This window comes from Trifolium pratense, linkage group LG6, assembly GCF_020283565.1.
Source record: "Trifolium pratense cultivar HEN17-A07 linkage group LG6, ARS_RC_1.1, whole genome shotgun sequence".
In the NCBI taxonomy this organism is placed as follows: domain Eukaryota; kingdom Viridiplantae; phylum Streptophyta; class Magnoliopsida; order Fabales; family Fabaceae; genus Trifolium; species Trifolium pratense.
Genome location: NC_060064.1, coordinates 1,287,928 through 1,307,784, shown reverse-complemented (window position 1 = coordinate 1,307,784; position 19,857 = coordinate 1,287,928). Strand labels below are relative to the sequence as shown.

General features: G+C 34.1%; 3 protein-coding genes across 4 annotated transcripts; 1 reads left to right on the top strand and 2 right to left on the bottom strand.

Annotated features, from left to right (window-relative positions):
• Window positions 1–693: 693 nt before the first annotated feature.
• Window positions 694–3,023, bottom strand: LOC123889653. Its single transcript, XM_045939083.1, has one exon. The coding sequence runs from the start codon at window positions 2,370–2,372 to the stop codon at window positions 1,074–1,076; it is 1,299 nt and encodes a 432-aa protein (XP_045795039.1). The 5' UTR covers window positions 2,373–3,023; the 3' UTR covers window positions 694–1,073.
• A 1,494-nt stretch (window positions 3,024–4,517) lies between these two features.
• LOC123889651 (peroxygenase 2-like) lies at window positions 4,518–6,362 on the bottom strand. Its single transcript, XM_045939082.1, has 6 exons — window positions 6,129–6,362; window positions 5,729–5,878; window positions 5,516–5,601; window positions 5,323–5,417; window positions 4,938–5,063; window positions 4,518–4,843 (listed from the first exon to the last, which is right to left on the bottom strand). Exons 1-6 carry the CDS (start codon window positions 6,238–6,240, stop codon window positions 4,690–4,692), a joined length of 723 nt encoding a protein of 240 aa, XP_045795038.1. The 5' UTR covers window positions 6,241–6,362; the 3' UTR covers window positions 4,518–4,689.
• A 2,460-nt stretch (window positions 6,363–8,822) lies between these two features.
• Window positions 8,823–18,394, top strand: LOC123889650 (protein PHR1-LIKE 1-like). 2 transcript variants are annotated; one of them, XM_045939080.1, is made up of 8 exons: window positions 8,823–9,747; window positions 10,801–11,390; window positions 16,842–17,007; window positions 17,097–17,173; window positions 17,278–17,317; window positions 17,435–17,492; window positions 17,638–17,707; window positions 17,797–18,394. In XM_045939080.1, the coding sequence occupies exons 2-8, from the start codon at window positions 10,839–10,841 to the stop codon at window positions 18,127–18,129; spliced, it is 1,296 nt and encodes a 431-aa protein (XP_045795036.1). In that variant the 5' UTR covers window positions 8,823–9,747; window positions 10,801–10,838; the 3' UTR covers window positions 18,130–18,394. The 2 variants fall into 2 exon arrangements, with proteins under 2 accessions (XP_045795036.1, XP_045795037.1); XM_045939081.1 differs by having other exon boundaries at window positions 9,327–9,747; window positions 16,851–17,007.
• The last annotated feature ends 1,463 nt before the right edge of the window (window positions 18,395–19,857 follow it).

The window sequence follows — 19,857 nt, the reverse complement described above, 5'->3', positions numbered from 1 at the left end:
AGAATTTGGAAAAACAAAATCCCGACAAGAGATAACTTAATAAAACGAGGCATCTTAATTGAATCTCAAAATTCAAGTCTGTTTGGTTGCGGAAAAGAGGAAAGTGTGTTCTCACGTTTTCTTCGAATGTTCGCTATCATCGGGGGCATGGAGCGAGATCCTAAGGTGGCTCGAAATTTCATCTGTTTTACATAATGCAGCTTTGATGGTTTTTCAATTCCTGTTTGTGTAGTGGGCGGAGCTGTTGGTTGTTCTAATTGGTTGAACCTAAAAAGTATTGCCCCGTTAGCTTCGGTTCAAGAAGTGAGTTGTGTACTCGCGCTTACTTTCTTAGTTGTGCAGAGAGTTTTGGTAACTTGAAGCGAAATCCCAAGTGGGCGACCGGCTCAGCTCAGGTGATTACCTTTGTATCCTGTTTAATTAGTGAGTCTGCTTCATGTATCTGTATGTAAGGGATTAAGGTGGGTGGCTGGTTTTTTATCAAGTTGTTTTGTTTTTGGCTACTTGTAGCTTCTAGTGTGTGTTCTTTGTTTAGGTTGTGACCTAGTGCATTTGTTGCTTTTGTATGACTTGTCCAATTTGTACTATTTGTTTTGCGGCATACTTATGCCTTGTTTAATTTTGGCTTTAAAAAAAAATGAATTGAAAAGAATTAGATTATGAAGAAGGTAAACAAAAAACAAAACCAGTACGTAGTTTAATCAACTGAATCAATTGATTGAATGCCAATATACACTTAGCAAATAAATAAAAAGTTAAACAAAAAATGAAAAGAGAATGAGAGGAGATCTACTCTCAGTAAGTACTACGTACTAAGTACTATACTCAAACCGAGAAGACATTCCTACCATAGAGGACACTGAGTGAGTGATATATAGCATGCATCATTCTTCTGCTTATACATCATCATCCACGTTGAACACATTAAAATGCATGCCCATAACGTTATTTACATTTAGCAGACAGAAGAATAGAGCAAGCTCTAATACATGCAATTCAAAACAACAACAATAACATCATCATTATCATCATCATCATAATTCATAACTCATAACTCATAACTAATTAATTCATCACATTATCGATGATTCATCGTAAGTTAGCTCAGACGCTGTGAGACCACTTTTGCTATTTCCACCTTTCTTTTTCCTGTTACCCCCACCGCAAGATATCGAAAACTCAACCCCGAACGCCGCTCCAAAACACGAAAACAACTTCCCTTTCGGAGCCACAGGCGGCCGTCCCGGTGTTTTCCCCGTTCCCATCCGTCCCGGCGTTTTCCCCATCATTCCCGGCGTTTTCCCCATCATTCCTGGTGTTTTTCCTCCCATCCTTCCCGGCGTTTTCCCCATCCGTCCCGGTGTTTTTCCCGTCCACATTGGCGTCTTTGCCGCCAATTTCTTATTAATTTCGTCATCCAATTCATCGTACTCGTCCTTATCATACGCCGGAGTCAACTCATTCCTCCACCTCTCAATCTTCGTATTCATCCCTTCCGAACAATTACTCTCCGACCAATCATCAGCCGCGATTTCCACCTTCTTCTGCGGTGGTGGTGCCGGTATAGGATACAATCCCTTCGCTATCGCCGCCGCAACAACCGACGGTGAAGGTCCAACATCAGAATTACACAATGAATCCTCATTTCCCCAATTTCTCTGCACCGGCACACTCACTTCCGATTCCTCATAACCGTTATAACCGTCATAACCAATTTTCCCGCCACCATGATATGCATAATCATTAATCGTGGAATCATTTCTCTCACTCTGGCAACGTTGAAGTGCCACCATCTTGGAATCAGTAATCGTCGAATCTGTAATTGAATGATTATCATTATAGTTATAATTATAATTATTCATCTTCTTCAGATCCGTTGGATCCCAATATCCAGCCTCCGATGTAGATAACTCCGAATACAACGGCATGCTTCTCATCGAACTATCGAGAATTGCAGCGCCGATGTTAAGAATCCCTTGAGGACGACCGGAAGGTCGACGGATCTGAAGACCGACGAATCGGAGTTTAGGTTTCCGATTACCGGATCTTGTTCCCGGCGGGAGAAGATTGTTAACAAGAACAGCGACGGTTCCGACGAGAACATCACGGAGCCACGCTGAATTGTAGATCTCGATCATGATAACAGAATCTTCAGCATTGAGAAATTCATCGTCGATTCTGAAAACGAATTTTTCATTCCACGTAGGATTTGTGTGACCCTCTTGATCAATCTGTGTGGCTAATTTTCTTTCTGGATGGATCCATGCGACTGCATAGGCTTTCATAGATTTTGAAATAGGGGATAAATCTTGTGCTGATATAATGTTGATTTCTAAAAGTTGATACGGGGCAGAGGCTGATAAATACGACATCGTTTATGATTATGGTTGTGATTATCGTTATGATTATGAATTATGATTGATGATAATGATGATGATGCTGATGTCAATGGTTAATAATGTTTTTGATCAGAGACGTATTACGGAGGTTTTGTGGGTTACGGTGGTGGTTTGGGCAATAACCCGCCACCGTAAGTGTCTTTGATCTCCGATTGATCTCTTTGATTTTTTATTTATCTAATTATAATTATCTACCATGTTTTGTAAATGAGTTGAATTATTGTATTTATTGGAATTGGAAAGTAACTATAATGAGTGGCAATGAAAATGTCATGTTTTATTTTTGGGTCATTATCCAATAGCCATGAGTCACGATTTCAACATAGGGCGTTAAGTGGTTAATCTTATCCTGTTTCTTAAAATTTTGTTATAACAAAAAAACAATAAATAAAAAATAATGCTTTTTTTTCATGGGTTGGGGAAAAACAACTTAACAATATGGTCTTTAACTAGTCTTATCTAATTAATCATGTGTTTTGAAATTAACTGTATATCTAAACAACAAATGCATATGTTGATATGTATAAGGTCTTTGCAACGACATTTCTGTTATGATAAGACTGACAGTAATACCAATTTCTAATGACATGTAGAAATCCAAGTGTTTAATTACTAAGTCAAAAAAAAAAATATTACAAGCATTTGATTTATCAAAAAAATAAAATAATTTACAACCATTTGTTTAGAGTAGTGCTATTTGAACAATTAAAAAGTTGATAATTTTTTATTTTTTTATAATTGAAATGTTACTTGAATAGTTGAGCTTAGAGATTGTCTTTCTAAAATCGCCTAATATATTACATGAGAGTGTCTTTCTGATTACAAACATTTGCATAGGCTTATTTACCTTTTAAGCTTAAAAAATACAATTTAACTTATGGTCTTACTAACATGTGCGGGCACGAGAATTCTAAAATGGACTAGTCTATATGTATCGGTTGTCAAGTCCGAATAAATGTAAGGTTTGAGTCTTAAAATATTAGTCCGAATATTTTTATGGCTTTTTATTTCGACCCAAAAAAGTGAGAATCTAAATATGAGTTTTTTGGCCTAGTCTGATAAAACTCGAAACTCATTCGGGTCGGCCCGTTTAGAGCAAAGTAGCCCGTTTGATAGTTCTAGAACTTTGAAAGTGGACTAGGCCGTATGGATCGGCCCGCGAAGCCCTAATTAATGTAGGGCTTATGCCTTAAAATATTAGCCCGAAATTTTTTAAGATTTTTTATCCCGATCCGAAGAATGTAATTAATAGTAAATATAACAAGAAAATAAACTTTAATGTTTTGTTTGTATTTTAATTTCCTTTTCAAAGTGAGTTATAATTTGAGTCACGTTTTTTTCTTCCAACCATTGTCTAAACTCATTTTTTATGGAGTGCCATTTACATTGTTTGCACATCTTCCCATTTTCTTTTATAGTTTTATAATACGATAATGTGTAAAATATATGTATATAATATAGATTAAATTGTTCTTTTGGTCATCTAACTTATTTTTTGTTTTATTTTGGTCCTTGTGCTTATTTTATACTAAAAACGTTAACTTATATACATATGTCAATTATGGGATTGGCCAAAAACTAAAACATTTTTCTTCTTCTTCTCCAAAATTAGGTTCTTCATCTTCTTCATAATTTTTTTTAGTTAAACCCCAAAATAATTTTAGCAACAACAACAACAAGGAAACCATATATATACTAATAAGACATTTTAACTACTATTCATCCTTTTTTTTTTTTCTCTCTCTTTTGAAACCAATCAACCTTGAATTTTGACTTAAAAGTTCTTATCCTTGATGATGAAATTCGAGTGCCTTTTGATTTTTATTTTTCCTTATGGGATTTCACAAACATCAATTAGCTCGTTAAATTCAACTATGGTGGGTGAGCCTCAATCTTGTGGCAACCCTAGTTTCGATCCCATTTTCTCGATTTTGGAAGGTTATCAAGATTTTTGTTATGATTAGAAAAGTTAGATTCAATATGTTACATCATATGGAAATCACATAATTTAGTCTATGATTAGAAAAGTTAGATTCAATATCTTTTTACTAATAACCTTGATTGTATAAAATGCACAATTCAATGATATAAAGAAAAAAAAACAATCATATATTATTATTGAAAATTAGTTTGAATAAACATGGTGCTTCAACTCTAATGTAGAAAAAGGCATTGAAGAGTGGTAATGCACCACATTATGAACAAGTCTACCAACACATGCACTAGTCTTAAGTCTTAACCTAACATTGAATATTGGTAATTAAAATTAAAATATGTTGTTAAGAAGTAATCAAGTCATCTTTCCAACTGCACCACTACGCATTTTAGCACAATACTCAAATAGACTTCCATCAAAACAACGTCTCACAGCTTCCTTTGACAAATAACCTTGTTCATCTTTTGCTAAAATATACAAAATTCCCCACTCAAATTTGCTGGCAGCCCTGTAAATGGTTAAAAATTAAGTTCAACAATTAATCAAGATTATCATTTACATGTGAGATAATTAATTGTGTATAGCTTGGAATATAATATTACCAGCCAAAGAAGTCATATGCAACACTGTTTCCTTGAGTCATGTGCCATACCTCCCTCATTGATAATTTATCAGGTACTTCACGACCATATTTACTGAACATTAGTTCCAAATTTGCCGGAATAAACCTACAAATATTAGTGTTTTAGCAAGAGCACTTGATGCAATTATCAAATTCTCCCTCCGGTTCTTTTTATAGGACACAATTCACATTTTTATATCCATCGAATAAATAATGTACTGGTCAATATTATAGACTATAAATACATCATTTATTTAATATTAATTATGTGACATGATTATATTAGGTCATATATGACGTTATATATAGACGGTTACTGAATCGAAGAATAAAATCATATTTAAACCTTAATTAATTTTGCTGACCTTCCCTCTGTGTCATAGCTCCCAGAGTCACTTCCATGTTTTGCTCTGTGTATATTTTGTATGTAAATTGGTAACGTAGGTGAAGGTAGCCATGTCTATGAAAAAAAGTTAAAAAAATAAAATAAAATGAGTACAAGTAAAAGATGGTAGTAATGGTAATTAACAAAGGTGAAGGTAGCAATTAATGTCTCACAGGAAGAGTTGAATAGCTGAGAGCTACATGAAGAATAATCGTACATATCAAAGAAGAAATCACATTGAAACCAAGTGTGCCGAATCCTACATAAATAATTATATACGAAAATATATAACAATTAATGCAAAGTATTTCATTCACATCAAATTATGTAACACTAACAGTAACACCACAAATTGAAAAAAAAAAAATCATAGTGCATATATATACCTTTGAATGTCTCCCACGGGTAGATAATACCATCACCGTCCATGTCGAAGAAAGATGCATGTTGCTGAAGCACGGACATGTCATTATGCTTGTGTCCCCATGTTCCATTCACATTATCTGAATCAGGGGCAACCAGGGCTCTTGGCATATCTGAACCAAAATTAAATACCCAAATCATATATAATTGCAAACATCAAAAAATTTCATCATTTTGAGTCCTTATTATTATTACATGACATTATGTTATCACCGGAGTTATATATAAATGAAATGAGTTAATTAATTGTGTATTTGTTAAAAACTAGAAGGGATCAATGTATGCATGATATAGAAATTAATCAAGAAAACGCGCGGGCACATATATACGAACAAGAAAATAGATTGTTGATAGATTACTTACAAGGTTTGGGTAGCTTGGCATCCAAGTCATTTGGGACCTTCCTTTCAATAGTTATAGGTGCCTTGTGAGCCACCGTTGACATAGTTGCCCTTGATGCTTCTACTTTCTCCATGGCTTCACTAGATGCAATTTTTGCTGCTAGTGCTATCACTCACTTGATCGTGTTATAGAGAATTTTGATGAAATAGTTAGTTATTTGGTTGAAATAATAAGTCATATGTTTTCTATTTTTGTGGCATTGATAGTGAGATTTTGAGAGAAAGTTCATTTTCCAAGATGCTCAATAATAGGGTCCCTATTTCTCCAAAAGACTCGCTTTGTTGGGTCCTACACCTCCACATCATGTTGGACACTTGTGTTGATATTAATGGGACAAAAGTTTTATACAAGTTCATTCACTTTTCTTGTTTTTGAATCAAAAAAATTCATCCACTTATATTGTTTTGGCAAAAAAAAAAAAAAAAACACCTACGTTGTAATTTTATAGGTACTAACTATTAAAGTGGATTTCTGGATGATTTATCACCATTGAAAGTGGATTTTTGGTAGCTATATATTTTTCTCTAATATAACGGGTTATTATTTTGTAGCAAGGATTAGAGGAGAGGTCAGAGGTCTCACACATATACAAGACTAGAGTCCCAATTAGAACAAGGAAAATGCTAAACAGTGTCCCCGGGCACTAGTTAAGGATATAAATATAGAAATTTCATCTCGTAAATTGTGCATTCAATGCTTTAATATGTAAAAAGTTATTCTCTCTCATCATTCACTTTTTCATTTATTTCTTTTTTTAGTATGTTTAACTAGTGCCCGGGGGCACTGTTTAGCATGACCCTTAAAACAAACTAAAATTTACTAGGGAGATATATTAAGACAACGCCTTATAGATAAAGCTAAAAACAAAGGAATTATTTAAAATAAAAAATAAATAAAAAAAACTACGACTAAGATTGAAAGGGACTAAATTTTGATAAATTGCTGCCCACTTGATTAGCCACCCCATAATCACAAGTAGGACAAGAGAATGAAACCAATTTCCTTCTTGTTGCATCAAGACTCGAGGGACATGTTATTTTCAACTATTTAATTTATATGCATTGTGAAGTTATTTTATACATATGCTTCAAATTATTAAATTATATGGCAACGTATGATTGAAGTATGCGTAAGATAATTACATCTATAATGTCTATAATTTTGTTAGTTTCTAAAAGGTCTTAACTGATGTTTGAATAACAACCTAAAAGATTTGAATACAAGTCCGTTAGACTCCTCAAGGATGTATAAAATGCAACACTAGGGAGCACTTATTTCGCAAAATTAGAGTTCGGCATGTGGTTGAATTTTTAGAGATGAAATAGGAGCTTGGAGGGGAGAATTGCAAGAAATATTGGAAATTGTTTATCCATAATGGCGGAATTATCGGTTATTCTCTCAGTCCTTCAGGTTGCTAAGGAAGAGTGTTTTAACATAGTAATGTTTGAACGTGACTCAACTATTGTTGTTGAACTTATCATTATAGTTGATGAACTTATCATTAAGGGATGTCCGAGTAATCACTCGTGTGCGACTATAATTTCCCGCATCAATCGCCTTAAGTCTTAAGATGTAGGATATATTGAGAGGTGTCATTTCAACATATTTATCGAAAAAATACAACAACTTATCAAATACCATTAATTTTGATGGGTCTCAATAACATATCAAATAATTTTCAATTTTTCTAAAAATTTCTTTGGATGATTTATATGATATAATCTTTCAATCCAACGATCGATTTTGTAAAATTCGTATTCATTATAATGTTATTTGAGACTTGTGCATGGTGCACCACATGAACTACTTTGTTCATGTTAGACTTGGCCAGTGCTATAAACACTTATGATAATAAATGCTTATATAAACTATTTTTTTATTTATAATTATGAACATGAATAATAATAAAAAAAAAGTTAAGGACAAGTGACAATAAACTATTTTCATAAATTATTGTAAAACACTCATCATTACATAAATGGAAAAATGATACATACATGCCCTTAACTGTTTTGGGTCTATCTATATTCTATACAATCGTTATAATACCTAAAGCAAGTAGCAAGGAAAATATCTTGGGTTTAGTTTCCATCGAAAAGAAATTGATATTGACAGTGGGCAGCCAGCAAGTAGCAAGGAATGAAGCGCCACCGTGAATTCACCTGCCCTGCCCAAAAGGAATTTGACAGTGACTCACAAATAGAGAGAGATGTATTTTTGGACACTTTGTCACTACTTTGGCACTTGCATCACTCCATTTGCAACCTTTCATACTCTAGCAGCACCCAACAACGGATCTGGATTTGCTACAGTAATAAAATCACACAGTTTCACGCAGTTTTAATCTCAGTCATTGCTTTTTAATCAGACGGATCTGATCAAATCAACTATAAAATCCATCAAAATAATCACAACCATACATAACAGATCGGACGGTCCACAATCAAAACTGCGTGAAAACTTTGTGGAATATTCCAGCAGGAAATCTGCTTCCCCCAACAACAACCACTTTACTTTATATAAAGTTCAATAATTTATACTATCACATCTTAGTTTCTTTTATAAAGACTGTTTAAGAAAAATAAGATGGTTCACTGTATTACTAATCTCAATTCAATTATAGTATTAATCAATAATATCATTTCTAAAAATAATATGTTCACAAAAATATTTCTTAGATAGTATTGTATTTCTAAGCTTAGTATGCAATTAATTTTTGGTTTACAATGAAAATGAAGTTGATGATCAAATTCAAAACTTCTAACGTACTACCTAAATTCTTCACCACTAGATTAAATCTAGTGACTTAACACTACAATTAAATTTATTACGAATTCATGAAGTTATATTAATTTTTGAAATATATCCATAAAAATGAGATGAGATATAGTCAGTTGAATAATTTTATAATAAAAATGTACACATATTTAAATATTTATTTTTTAATAAGTTAAATATTTATTTTCACATTATGCTATTTGCATTTTTTTTTTTTAATTGTAGATTGATTCGATTAAAGGCCATGCAAACTAGTGCTCTAGGGTACTAGCTAGTTAAAAATTGCAAAAGGGACTTATATTAAGGGACGGAGGGTCTACAAACTAATCATTAGCATTTTCAATTTGTCAAAAAAAAAATCATTAGCATTTTCAATAAAATAGTAGTGTATTGGTACAAAGAAAAAAGTCAACACGTTGTTGGAGATGACAACTATGAAGAAGTGAATGAAAACAGTATGGGACACGAAACGTAATGGATCAAACGGCCCAAAACATAGTACAATAATATCCAGACACACGTGGGATTGAGTGAGTCGCCGCAAGATAGCGTTTTTGCTGCGCTGGTGTTGTTTCTTCAATGAGAAATCCTACTACTACTCCTCCTAGGTTATCCTAATTCAGACACAAAAATCAGATACGAGGGACTATGTCTGGTTTTGTTTGTTCTAGTTAAATTAAACACGACAACACAAATACGTGACTGTGTTTGTTTCTTTCTTCTTCTCTTCTCTTTTATACCCTCCCTCCCTCTCCCTCCAATAATTCTTCATTCTTTTTCGATATTTCAAATCAATCATCAGGTATGTATGTATACATGCTCTCTTTCCCACTTCATCTTTTTTCTTCACATCACACTGCTCATGTTTTTATATAAGATTAATTTGTCTAATTTCAATCTGGAAAAGTTGTTTGGTTTTCATTGGATTGGTTGGATTGGATATATGGCCTCAAGCAAAAGAACCATACTCATTTTCAATTTACAATTGTATAATCCATGTATGTATATGTGTGTGTTAGTTCATAATTATGGCTGCCTTGTTTCATGACTTCAACCTGCTTACTTTAAAAAAACAAAAATCCCAGAAAAACATTTGAGGTTTAAAATTGTGATTGTGATTGTGGTTGTGGTTGCAATTTTGTCGCGTTCTTTGATTATTGCAAAGAGCGCGGTAAAATGCAACCTCAATCATAGTGGCTTTGAAGACGTCGAAAACCTTGATGTCGTCGTCTAAATCGCGGTAGTGGACTTTTGTTTAAAACCTGATGTGTATTCAATTACTCCCTTATGTTGTGATTACTGATGATGATCTGATTACTACTGCTTTATTAGAACTATAGACTAACATGTGCTGTATGCTCAATTTCTTATTCTCATTCTTTCAAGGATATCTGTGAAAGTTGTGATGTGTTCATTTGTTATTGTAATACATGTCAAATTAGTTCTATATGTTTTCTAGTGCTTTTATGACCACAAACTATTCACTTCTTAGATGAACAACAAGGTTATATTTTTTACTAGCAAGGTATTTTGAAAAAAAGTTTAGTTTACTGAATTGTTGTATATTTTGACCGATTATGTTGGTGATTAAGATAATTTGTTATGCGTGTGATTAGCTTACACACAAATTCTAACACGGCTAATGTCTAAAATATTGGACACTCTTGAATGAAATGGTTGAATGACTAAGTCATCAGCCTGATGTATTTATAATCAAAAGTTACAATCAAGATCCCCGAATTATAGGGATAATAGATGTAAACAAAATATCGCATAATAGTAATAAAGGAAACTAGATCAAGGCAATATTTCAACAGACACTAACATAAAAACCTACTTTTTATATTGAAATCAGGATCGGCAAAGGTGAATTCACTTGAGGCCTCGAAAACTATGCATTCTTCATCTTCACCCCTTCTTCCCACTCTTATGGAAAGCAAATGTATGAAACCCCCGGATTCTTTTCACTGTTCACCTGGTAGGGGTCTGAATACAAATCCTACCTCAATGCAAGCTGCATCACTGAATCCGATCAGAAGTGTTCGTCCGGTGTTTTCAACCACTGTTGAATGTCCTGGTGGCATCCCTTTTTCTCCCATTTCACAGCATGATAAGCAATATCAAGATTCTCCCTTCGCTTCTCAAACATTAGGTGACAATGTGTCTTCGGAAATACACTCAACAGCATTCACTTCTCACCCTCAACAAAATGATGATATTTCTTGGGGACCAGATCCATTGCAGGATATTCTTAGTTTTCCTGAACTTTTTTCTGTTCAGAATGATCCGGTGGAAAACAGTGCTGCTTGTTACATGAATGATGACAATGTCAAAAAATCTGATTTCGGGGAATGGGTTGAACAGCTAATGACAATTGATGATACTCTCCACCCAAATTGGAATCAGCTTCTTGGTGATGACAATGCTGCAGAACCAACACCGAAGGTTTGTTTCTCAATCTGATTTTGAACACTACTGCATTTCTTGTTCTTACCTTTCAAGTTAATAGAACATCTAGGTTCATTCCAAGCCATTGATGCACATAAAAACCAAGTCATGTTTTTAGCTTATATAGAAATCTTGTGCTATAGTACTAGCGTAGGAGTCATGTTTTGAGTTAGAATACATGGTAAAATACTAAAAAATCCAATCTTTCATTTTCAACTTTTAGTCATAATTGTATAATCACCTTATACTTTTGTTTCAATTGTCATTCAGGCCAACACGATCTCGTCTTAAATAGACCCGGTCTTAATTTGACCCATAGACAATTGGGTTTGTTCGGGTCTAGGGACAGGTTAGGGTTTAAAAAATTATCTGATAAAAAGTTTTATGTTAGTTAATGTGCTGATTTGATTTTATGTTAGTGGAATATGATAAAGTAGTGGAAATTATCTAATGTAAGTGAAGAGTTACATGAGTGAATTGTCATTGTTATTAGTGGAAGCACTTAGTGCTTAGTGGAGTGTTTAATCATTGATTAAGCACCTAGTAGTGGTGACTCTTTGATAGTTGTAACCATCACTACTCATGCTATATATATTCATGTGTATGAGATGCATTTGAAATAAGAAAAATACATGAATATTCAGCCCCAAAAATACTATCCTACTCTAAATTATGCAACAATATAGTTTATAATATATACCACCTCTAGAATACCACCAACAGAGTGGTATCAGAGCTGCAGATCCTTGCAGCTGCAGCAAAAACAACAAAAAATATGGCTTCCACAACCAACCCTTCCGCAGTTTATAGCAATGTTAAAGTTCCTTTGTTTGAAGGAGAGAATTATGATTTTTGGGCTGTTAAAATGGAGACTCTATTCACCTCTTTGGATGTCTTGGAGTTCATCCAAAAGGGGTATGAAGAACCAGCACCTAAAGCAAATGAAAAGGATGAAGAATCAAGCACCCGACTTGAAGAATTGAAGAAGAAGAAGATCACAGATGCTGGAGTTCTCGGGATGATTCAAAGAGGAGTCTCTCTATCCATTTTCCCAAGGATTATGAGAGCAAAAACATCAAAGGATGCATGGACTATTCTACAACAAGAGTTTGAAGGAGACTCAAAGGTGAGAACTGTGAAACTTCAATCTCTTAAGAGAGACTATGAAAATGAAAGAATGAAGGAGAATGAGAGTTTGAATGAATACTTCAACAGACTCTCTGAATTGGTGAATCAAATGAAGTCACATGGAGATAGAATAGATGATCGCAGAATTGTTGATAAAATTCTGATTAGTTTGACAGAAAAATTTGATCCTATGGTGGCTGTTATAGAAGAAACTAAGGACCTATCAACTATGTCAGTTCAAGGGTTGATGGGGTCTTTGAGATCTTATGAGCAAAGGTTGTTACGACGTTCTGAAAAATCAGTTGAGAGTGCCTTTCAATCTAAACTCAACATTCAGCCCAACAATGGTGAAAATAAGCCTCCAACACAAAATAGAGGTGAGTCTTCTAGAGGTGGCAGATTTGGAAGAGGCCGAGGTAGAGGCAGAAACTCACGAGGTAGAGGAAGAGGTGCGAATGATGGAAGATGGCATGAAGGAGCATCAAATAAATGGTGCAACATTTGTAAAAGTAACACTCATGCAGAGAAGGATTGTTGGAACAAGGGCAAATCACAATGTTACAATTGCAAGAGATTCGGGCACATTCAAAAAGATTGTCGTTTTGGCAATCAGCAGCATGCTTCATTTGCAGAAGGAGAAAATGATGAAGGTAATTTATTCTTTGCTTGTCAAAAGGCATTTCAAGAAGATAAAAATGTGTGGTATTTGGACAGCGGTTGTAGCAATCATATGACCGGAAAGAAAGAAGCTTTTATCAACATTGATTCTTCATTTGGCTCAAAAGTTAAATTGGGCAATGGAGAACATGTTGAAGTAAAAGGCAAAGGCAGCATTGGAGTTACAACAAAGCAAGGAAGCAAAGTCATTCATGACACTCTTTATGTGCCGGAGTTAGATGAGAACTTGCTAAGCATTGGACAGCTTTTGGAGCATGGCTATTCTCTAAATTTTGAGAATCTAGAGTGCAGAATTTTTTATTCAAAGAGAAGAAATGTTGCTGTTGTAAAAATGACCAACAATAGAAGTTTTCCACTTTCTCTTAATTACAAGAAAAATTTCAGCATGATGGCTAGAGAAGATAATGACTCTTGTTTGTGGCACAAAAGACTTGGGCACTTGAACTACAATAGTCTCAAGTTGCTTTATCAAAAGAAGATGGTGTATGGGCTGCCAATAATTGAAGAAAAATTTGGTGTGTGTGAAGGATGTATGCTTGGCAAACAACACCGCCAACCATTTCCAAAGGGAGGAGCATGGAGAGCTAAACAAGTGTTGGAACTTGTACACACAGATGTATGTGGCCCTATGAATACTTTGTCCCATGCCAAAAATAGGTACTTTATCTTGTTTATTGATGATTTTACCCGCATGACATGGGTATATTTTATGAGACAAAAAACTGAAGTTTTTGGAATTTTTAAGAAGTTTAAAGCTTTTGTTGAGAAACAAAGTGGTAGGTTTATAAAAGTGTTGAGAAGTGACAGGGGGAAGGAGTACACCTCAAATGAATTTCACAAATTTTGTGAAGATGAAGGTGTTGAAAGACAGCTCACTGTTGGCTATACACCTCAGCAAAATGGTGTATCTGAAAGAAAGAATCAAACCGTGATGGAGATGGTGAAGTCTATGCTGTTTGAGAAAGGTTTACCTAAAACCTTTTGGCCCGAGGCTGTTAATACTGCTGTGTATTTGCTGAATAGATGTCCAACAAAGGCTGTATGGAATAAGACTCCATTTGAAGCTTGGAGTGGAAGAACACCTTCGGTGAACCACCTTAAAGTTTTTGGGTGTGTTTGCTATGCTCAAATTCCTAAACAAAAGAGGACAAAGCTGGAAGAAACAAGTGAAAGATGTGTCTTTATTGGCTATAGTTCCATGTCAAAGGGCTATAGACTTTACAACATGAAGACAAACAAAGTGATCATTAGCCGGGATGTTGTATTTGATGAGAATGCTTCTTGGAATTGGGAAGAAGACAAAACGGAGGAGAAAACAGTCCCTGCAATTTTATTACAACAAAATTCAGCAGCTGAAAATGAGCAACCAGCCCCATGTACACCAAGTTCTTCATCATCTCCAAGTTCACCAATTTCAAGTTCATCATCTCCGAGCTCAACTCCAATAAAATTGAAAGACTTGAGTGATATTTATGCAAGGTGCAACTATTGTGTTGTGGAACCAGAAAATTTTGATGAAGCAATCAAAGAAGATGTTTGGAGGAATGCGATGCAAGAAGAAATAGATGCAATTGAGAAGAACAAAACATGGCAGCTAGTTGAAAAGCCAAATGACAAAGAAGCTATTGGAGTAAAGTGGGTGTACAAATTGAAACATAATCCTGATGGTTCAATCCAAAGAGCCAAGGCTAGATTAGTAGTCAAAGGCTATGCACAACAACCTGGAATTGATTATAGTGAGACTTTTGCTCCGGTTGCACGATTGGACACTGTAAGAACAATCATTGCGTTAGCAGCTCAAAAAGGTTGGAATTTGTACCAACTTGATGTGAAGTCAGCTTTCTTGAATGGAGAATTAAAGGAAGAGGTGTATGTGCAGCAACCTCAAGGCTTTGTGTCTAAAGGCCAAGAGGAAAAAGTTTACAGGTTGAAGAAAGCTCTCTATGGGTTGAAACAAGCCCCTAGAGCGTGGTATAGTGAAATTGACAGCTACTTCGTTCAGCAAGGATTTCAAAGAAGTCAAAGTGAACCTACCTTGTATGTGAAACATCAAGGTAAAGATGATATCCTTCTTGTTGCCCTTTATGTTGATGATTTGGTGTATACTGGTAACAACAAGAAAATGGTTGAAAATTTTAAAATAGAGATGATGAAAAAATATGAGATGAGTGATCTTGGCTTGCTGCATCATTTTCTTGGCATTGAGGTTTACCAAGATGAGTATGGAGTTTTTATTTGTCAAAAGAGGTATGCTGAAAATATTTTGAAAAAGTTTGGCATGTATGGCTGCAAACCTGTTGATATTCCTTTAGTGGTGAATGAAAAATTAAAGAAGGAAGATGGTGGAAGATTAATAGATGCAAGCATGTATAGAAGTTTGGTTGGAAGCTTGTTTTATCTTACAGCTTCAAGGCCTGATTTAATGTTTGCTGCTAGTTTACTCTCAAGATTCATGAGCAAACCAAGTCATTTACATCTTGGTGCAGCAAAAAGAGTTCTAAGGTATGTCATGGGAACCATGGAGTATGGAATCAGATTTGAGAAAAATTCTAAATTTGAAGCTAAAGGCTACTGTGATAGTGATTGGGCTGGAAGTGTTGATGATATGAAGAGCACTTCAGGTTATGTATTCAACCTTGGTTCAGGTGTGATCTCTTGGTGCTCAAAGAAGCAAGATACTGTGGCGCAATCTTCAGCTGAAGCTGAGTATTTAGCAGCTGGTTTGGCTACACAACAATCACTTTGGTTGAGAAGAATATTGGAAGATATTGGAGAGAAGCAAGAGGGAAGTCTCCAGCTTCATTGTGACAACAAATCAGCTATTGCCATGGCAAAGAATCCTGTTTTTCATAGCCGGACCAGACACATTAACATAAAGCATCACTTCATTCGAAGTGTGATTGAAGAAGGAGATGTGCAGTTGATTTTCTGCAGTTCACAAGAGCAGCTTGCAGACATCTTTACTAAAGCACTACCAAGAGGAAGATTTCAGCAACTTAGAGAAGCAATGGGAGTTAAAGAGCAGCACATTAAGGGGGAGTATGTTAGTTAATGTGCTGATTTGATTTTATGTTAGTGGAATATGATAAAGTAGTGGAAATTATCTAATGTAAGTGAAAAGTTATATAAGTGAATTGTCATTGTTATTAGTGGAAGCACTTAGTGCTTAGTGGAGTGTTTAATCATTGATTAAGCACCTAGTAGTGGTGACTCTTTGATAGTTGTAACCATCACTACTCATGCTATATATATTCATGTGTATGAGATGCATTTGAAATAAGAAAAATACATGAATATTCAGCCCCAAAAATACTATCCTACTCTAAATTATGCAACAATATAGTTTATAATATATACCACCTCTAGAATACCACCAACAGTTAGGTTAGTGACAAACAAGTATAACCCGTCCCTTGCTCACCCCTATTATTAATTGATTTTGTCACCATGTGTATGTGAGTTTGTGTAAAGTATATTCCATTCCATATTCCCCTTTATGCTATTTGTGGCTGCTAACAGTTTAAATTCTAATTTATTGTGTACATTAACATTTGTTTATTAGTTTCCTTTATTTAGTTTACCCTTTCGATTCTTATCGTACAAGTTTTGCATAAACATGTATATCTTACTCTTTTGATGCAGGCAATGCAGGTTTCTCAGAAGCCGCATACACCATCTGCAGAAGTTAACATTCTTTGTAATTCAGCATCGGCATCAACTGCATCTCAATCCAAGCCTAGAATGCGCTGGAGTCCAGAACTTCATGAGGCCTTTGTGGAAGCAGTTAACCAGCTTGGTGGTAGTGACAGTATGTTTACTTCTTCCTACTCTCATCCTTTTTCTTGACCTTCTCTGTGGAATGCTTCATGTAATCATCTCATGATTTTTAACATGCAGAGGCTACTCCAAAAGGTGTCCTGAATCTGATGAATGTTGAAGGCCTTACTATCTACCATGTAAAAAGCCACCTGCAGGTACATATATGATTTTTCATCCTCTTAAATAGAGCTTGTTTGTGGGGTGTATGTCGATTTTTTAATCTAATGTTGTTTACATATACCCGTACTTTTAATTTCAGAAGTATAGAACTGCCAGATACAAACCTGAGTCACCAGAAGGTATACAAGAGTGTACTTATAATCTCTATTGTTCTTTGTGTGTGGCCTCTTTACCCGCTAATGTTTTATAAGAGTAAAAATGTGAATGGTGAATGATATCTTCTTCTGTACCTGCAGAAACTTCTGAGAAAAAGATGAGTTCAATTGAAGAAATGAAATCTCTGGACTTGAAAACGTGAGTCATTTCTCTAACTTCTTTTAGATTTTGACACGATACTTATTGTTGTTGACATTTGCATTGTAAATAGTTCTTCCATAAGATTTATTTCCCTTGAAATGAACAAGATTGCTCATAATCTTGCCTTGAGTTATGGTTACAGGAGTAAGGGGATCACTGAAGCATTACGGTTGCAGATGGAACTCCAGAAACGGCTCCACGAACAACTTGAGGTACATTATTATTTATCAGTACTTGATATTCACCCAACACCGAGGAATTTCAAGTTTTGGCCTATTCTGATATTGAAACTCTTATACAGATTCAAAGGAAGTTGCAGATTCAAATTGAAAACCAAGGGAAACATCTTGAGATGATGTTTGAGAAACAGAAACTGATAGTTGACAACAAGGGTTCTACCACTTCAAACGCGCCTTCTTCTGCATTGTTGGACACGGCGCTACCTTCTTCTCCTGTAGACAATTCAAAAACGTCAAATGACGAACGCGGAAAATTAAGATGTAACACCGAAGAAAGTTCCCAAGATGCAAGCAAAAAAGAAATGGTAGATGAAGCTGAAGTTACCAATGAACATGAGAGGGTAGATGATCAGTTTTCTGACGTACCCCCGACAAAACGGGCAAAGATTCAATGACATTGACAGCTTCTAGATATAAGATGCTCGAATTTCTCCTTCTGCTTATCATAATGATATACTCAACTTTAACAGTAGCCAGCAATGACTAAGTTTATTTTTTGGGATGGAATTAATTTCACTCCCTAGATTTGTTTTTCTATTCTTGGACATGTTTAGATTCCATGGAACTTGTAGATACTAGTATATTGTTGGATCCATGAATGTTTCAACTAATGTGTTTTTTATGCTTTATAAGGTTATTGATTTGACAGTCAAGTGATCATTTGAGGGTTTTGTGTTTTTTTTTTTTAATGCTTTTTATGTTTTCAGGTTGTCCCTACATGCAGTTTATATTGTTTTCATTGTAAGCTCATTTTCATATAAACGTAATTCCGGGACATTGTTGGATAAATAGCTTATTTGTAATTTATAGCATAAGCGCTTATGTGTAAGTTTACATGAACTATTTTTTTAGTAAAAGATAAAATAATTTTATTTTTTTATATATACTATGTTTTCATAAGCTATATTGGAGTACTTCCAGATATAAGGCGAAATAAGCTAATCTAAACAACGTATCCTTATTTTTTTTAATACCTATGGATGATTTGAAAGAAATCGATGTTCAATTTACGGTTCTCTAACCAAGAACAAAAACAGCAAAAATATCACACAACCTTATTTCTAATCCCACTATTTAGTGAGTTAGTCGATAATCTATCCTCTCCTAGATCATTCGCCAATTTATTTTTGGATTTTTACACTATATTTGGTTAATGAAAGAAAGTAAACCGAAAGATAGTAGAAGGAAAGAAAGAGTAGAAAATGCAATGAAAATAAAGAAAATGAGATAATATAGCTGTGAAACGAGTTAATTACTTTTTAATAAAATATTTTAATGTTTTAAATTTCTATAAAATAAATCTAACATTTCAACAATTATTTTGTTGAAGAAATAATGTAATTTAAAATTTTCATTTCTAGTGTCATTTGTTATTTCATTAACTAAATTAATGTTAAATATTAATTTAATTTTCTTTTTATTTAATAAAATTAATTTTATTTTCAATTGAACAAACTTTATAATTTATAAACTTAATTCCTTTTATTTATATTGAATTTTATTTCCTTTTTTATAGTGAAAATTCAATTTTTTTATTTCATATTTTTTATGCATATATCTTTAATTTTTCATATTCTAAAATAAAATACCAGTGCTTTCAAAAACTAAATTAAAAATATTAATAAAACATTTTGTTGTTTTTTTTTTTTTTTTGACAGTAATAAAACATTTTGTTAAACTCACTTGAGTTGGTGTATTGGTATTGGTTGGGACCTGGGAGTGTAGTCCTCTTGAGGTCTGAGGTTCGATTCTCTCTGGTGCCAATTTGGGTGGGGTAATTTAGCTTCTTAAAAAAAAAACATTTTGTTAAAAAATAAAAGTTTAGTAAAAAAAAAACTGTTAAATAAAATATTATGCGCAAAAATATATAATAGTAAATCTTACTCCTACCTGAGCTTATATAGACAAGTATTTAGTAAAAAAAAATCATGCTATTTTATAAGTTTTCACTAGTGAAAATTATAATTTTATAATCTATTTTATCATAAATTACATTGACAAACTTATAATAATATATAAAATTTGCATAAGCTTTAAAAAAAGCTGGGACAAACGAGCCCTTGGAAGGTTAATAAGCTAAAATATTATAGCTTATTTACTAACTTATAGCTTATTTTCCAAAT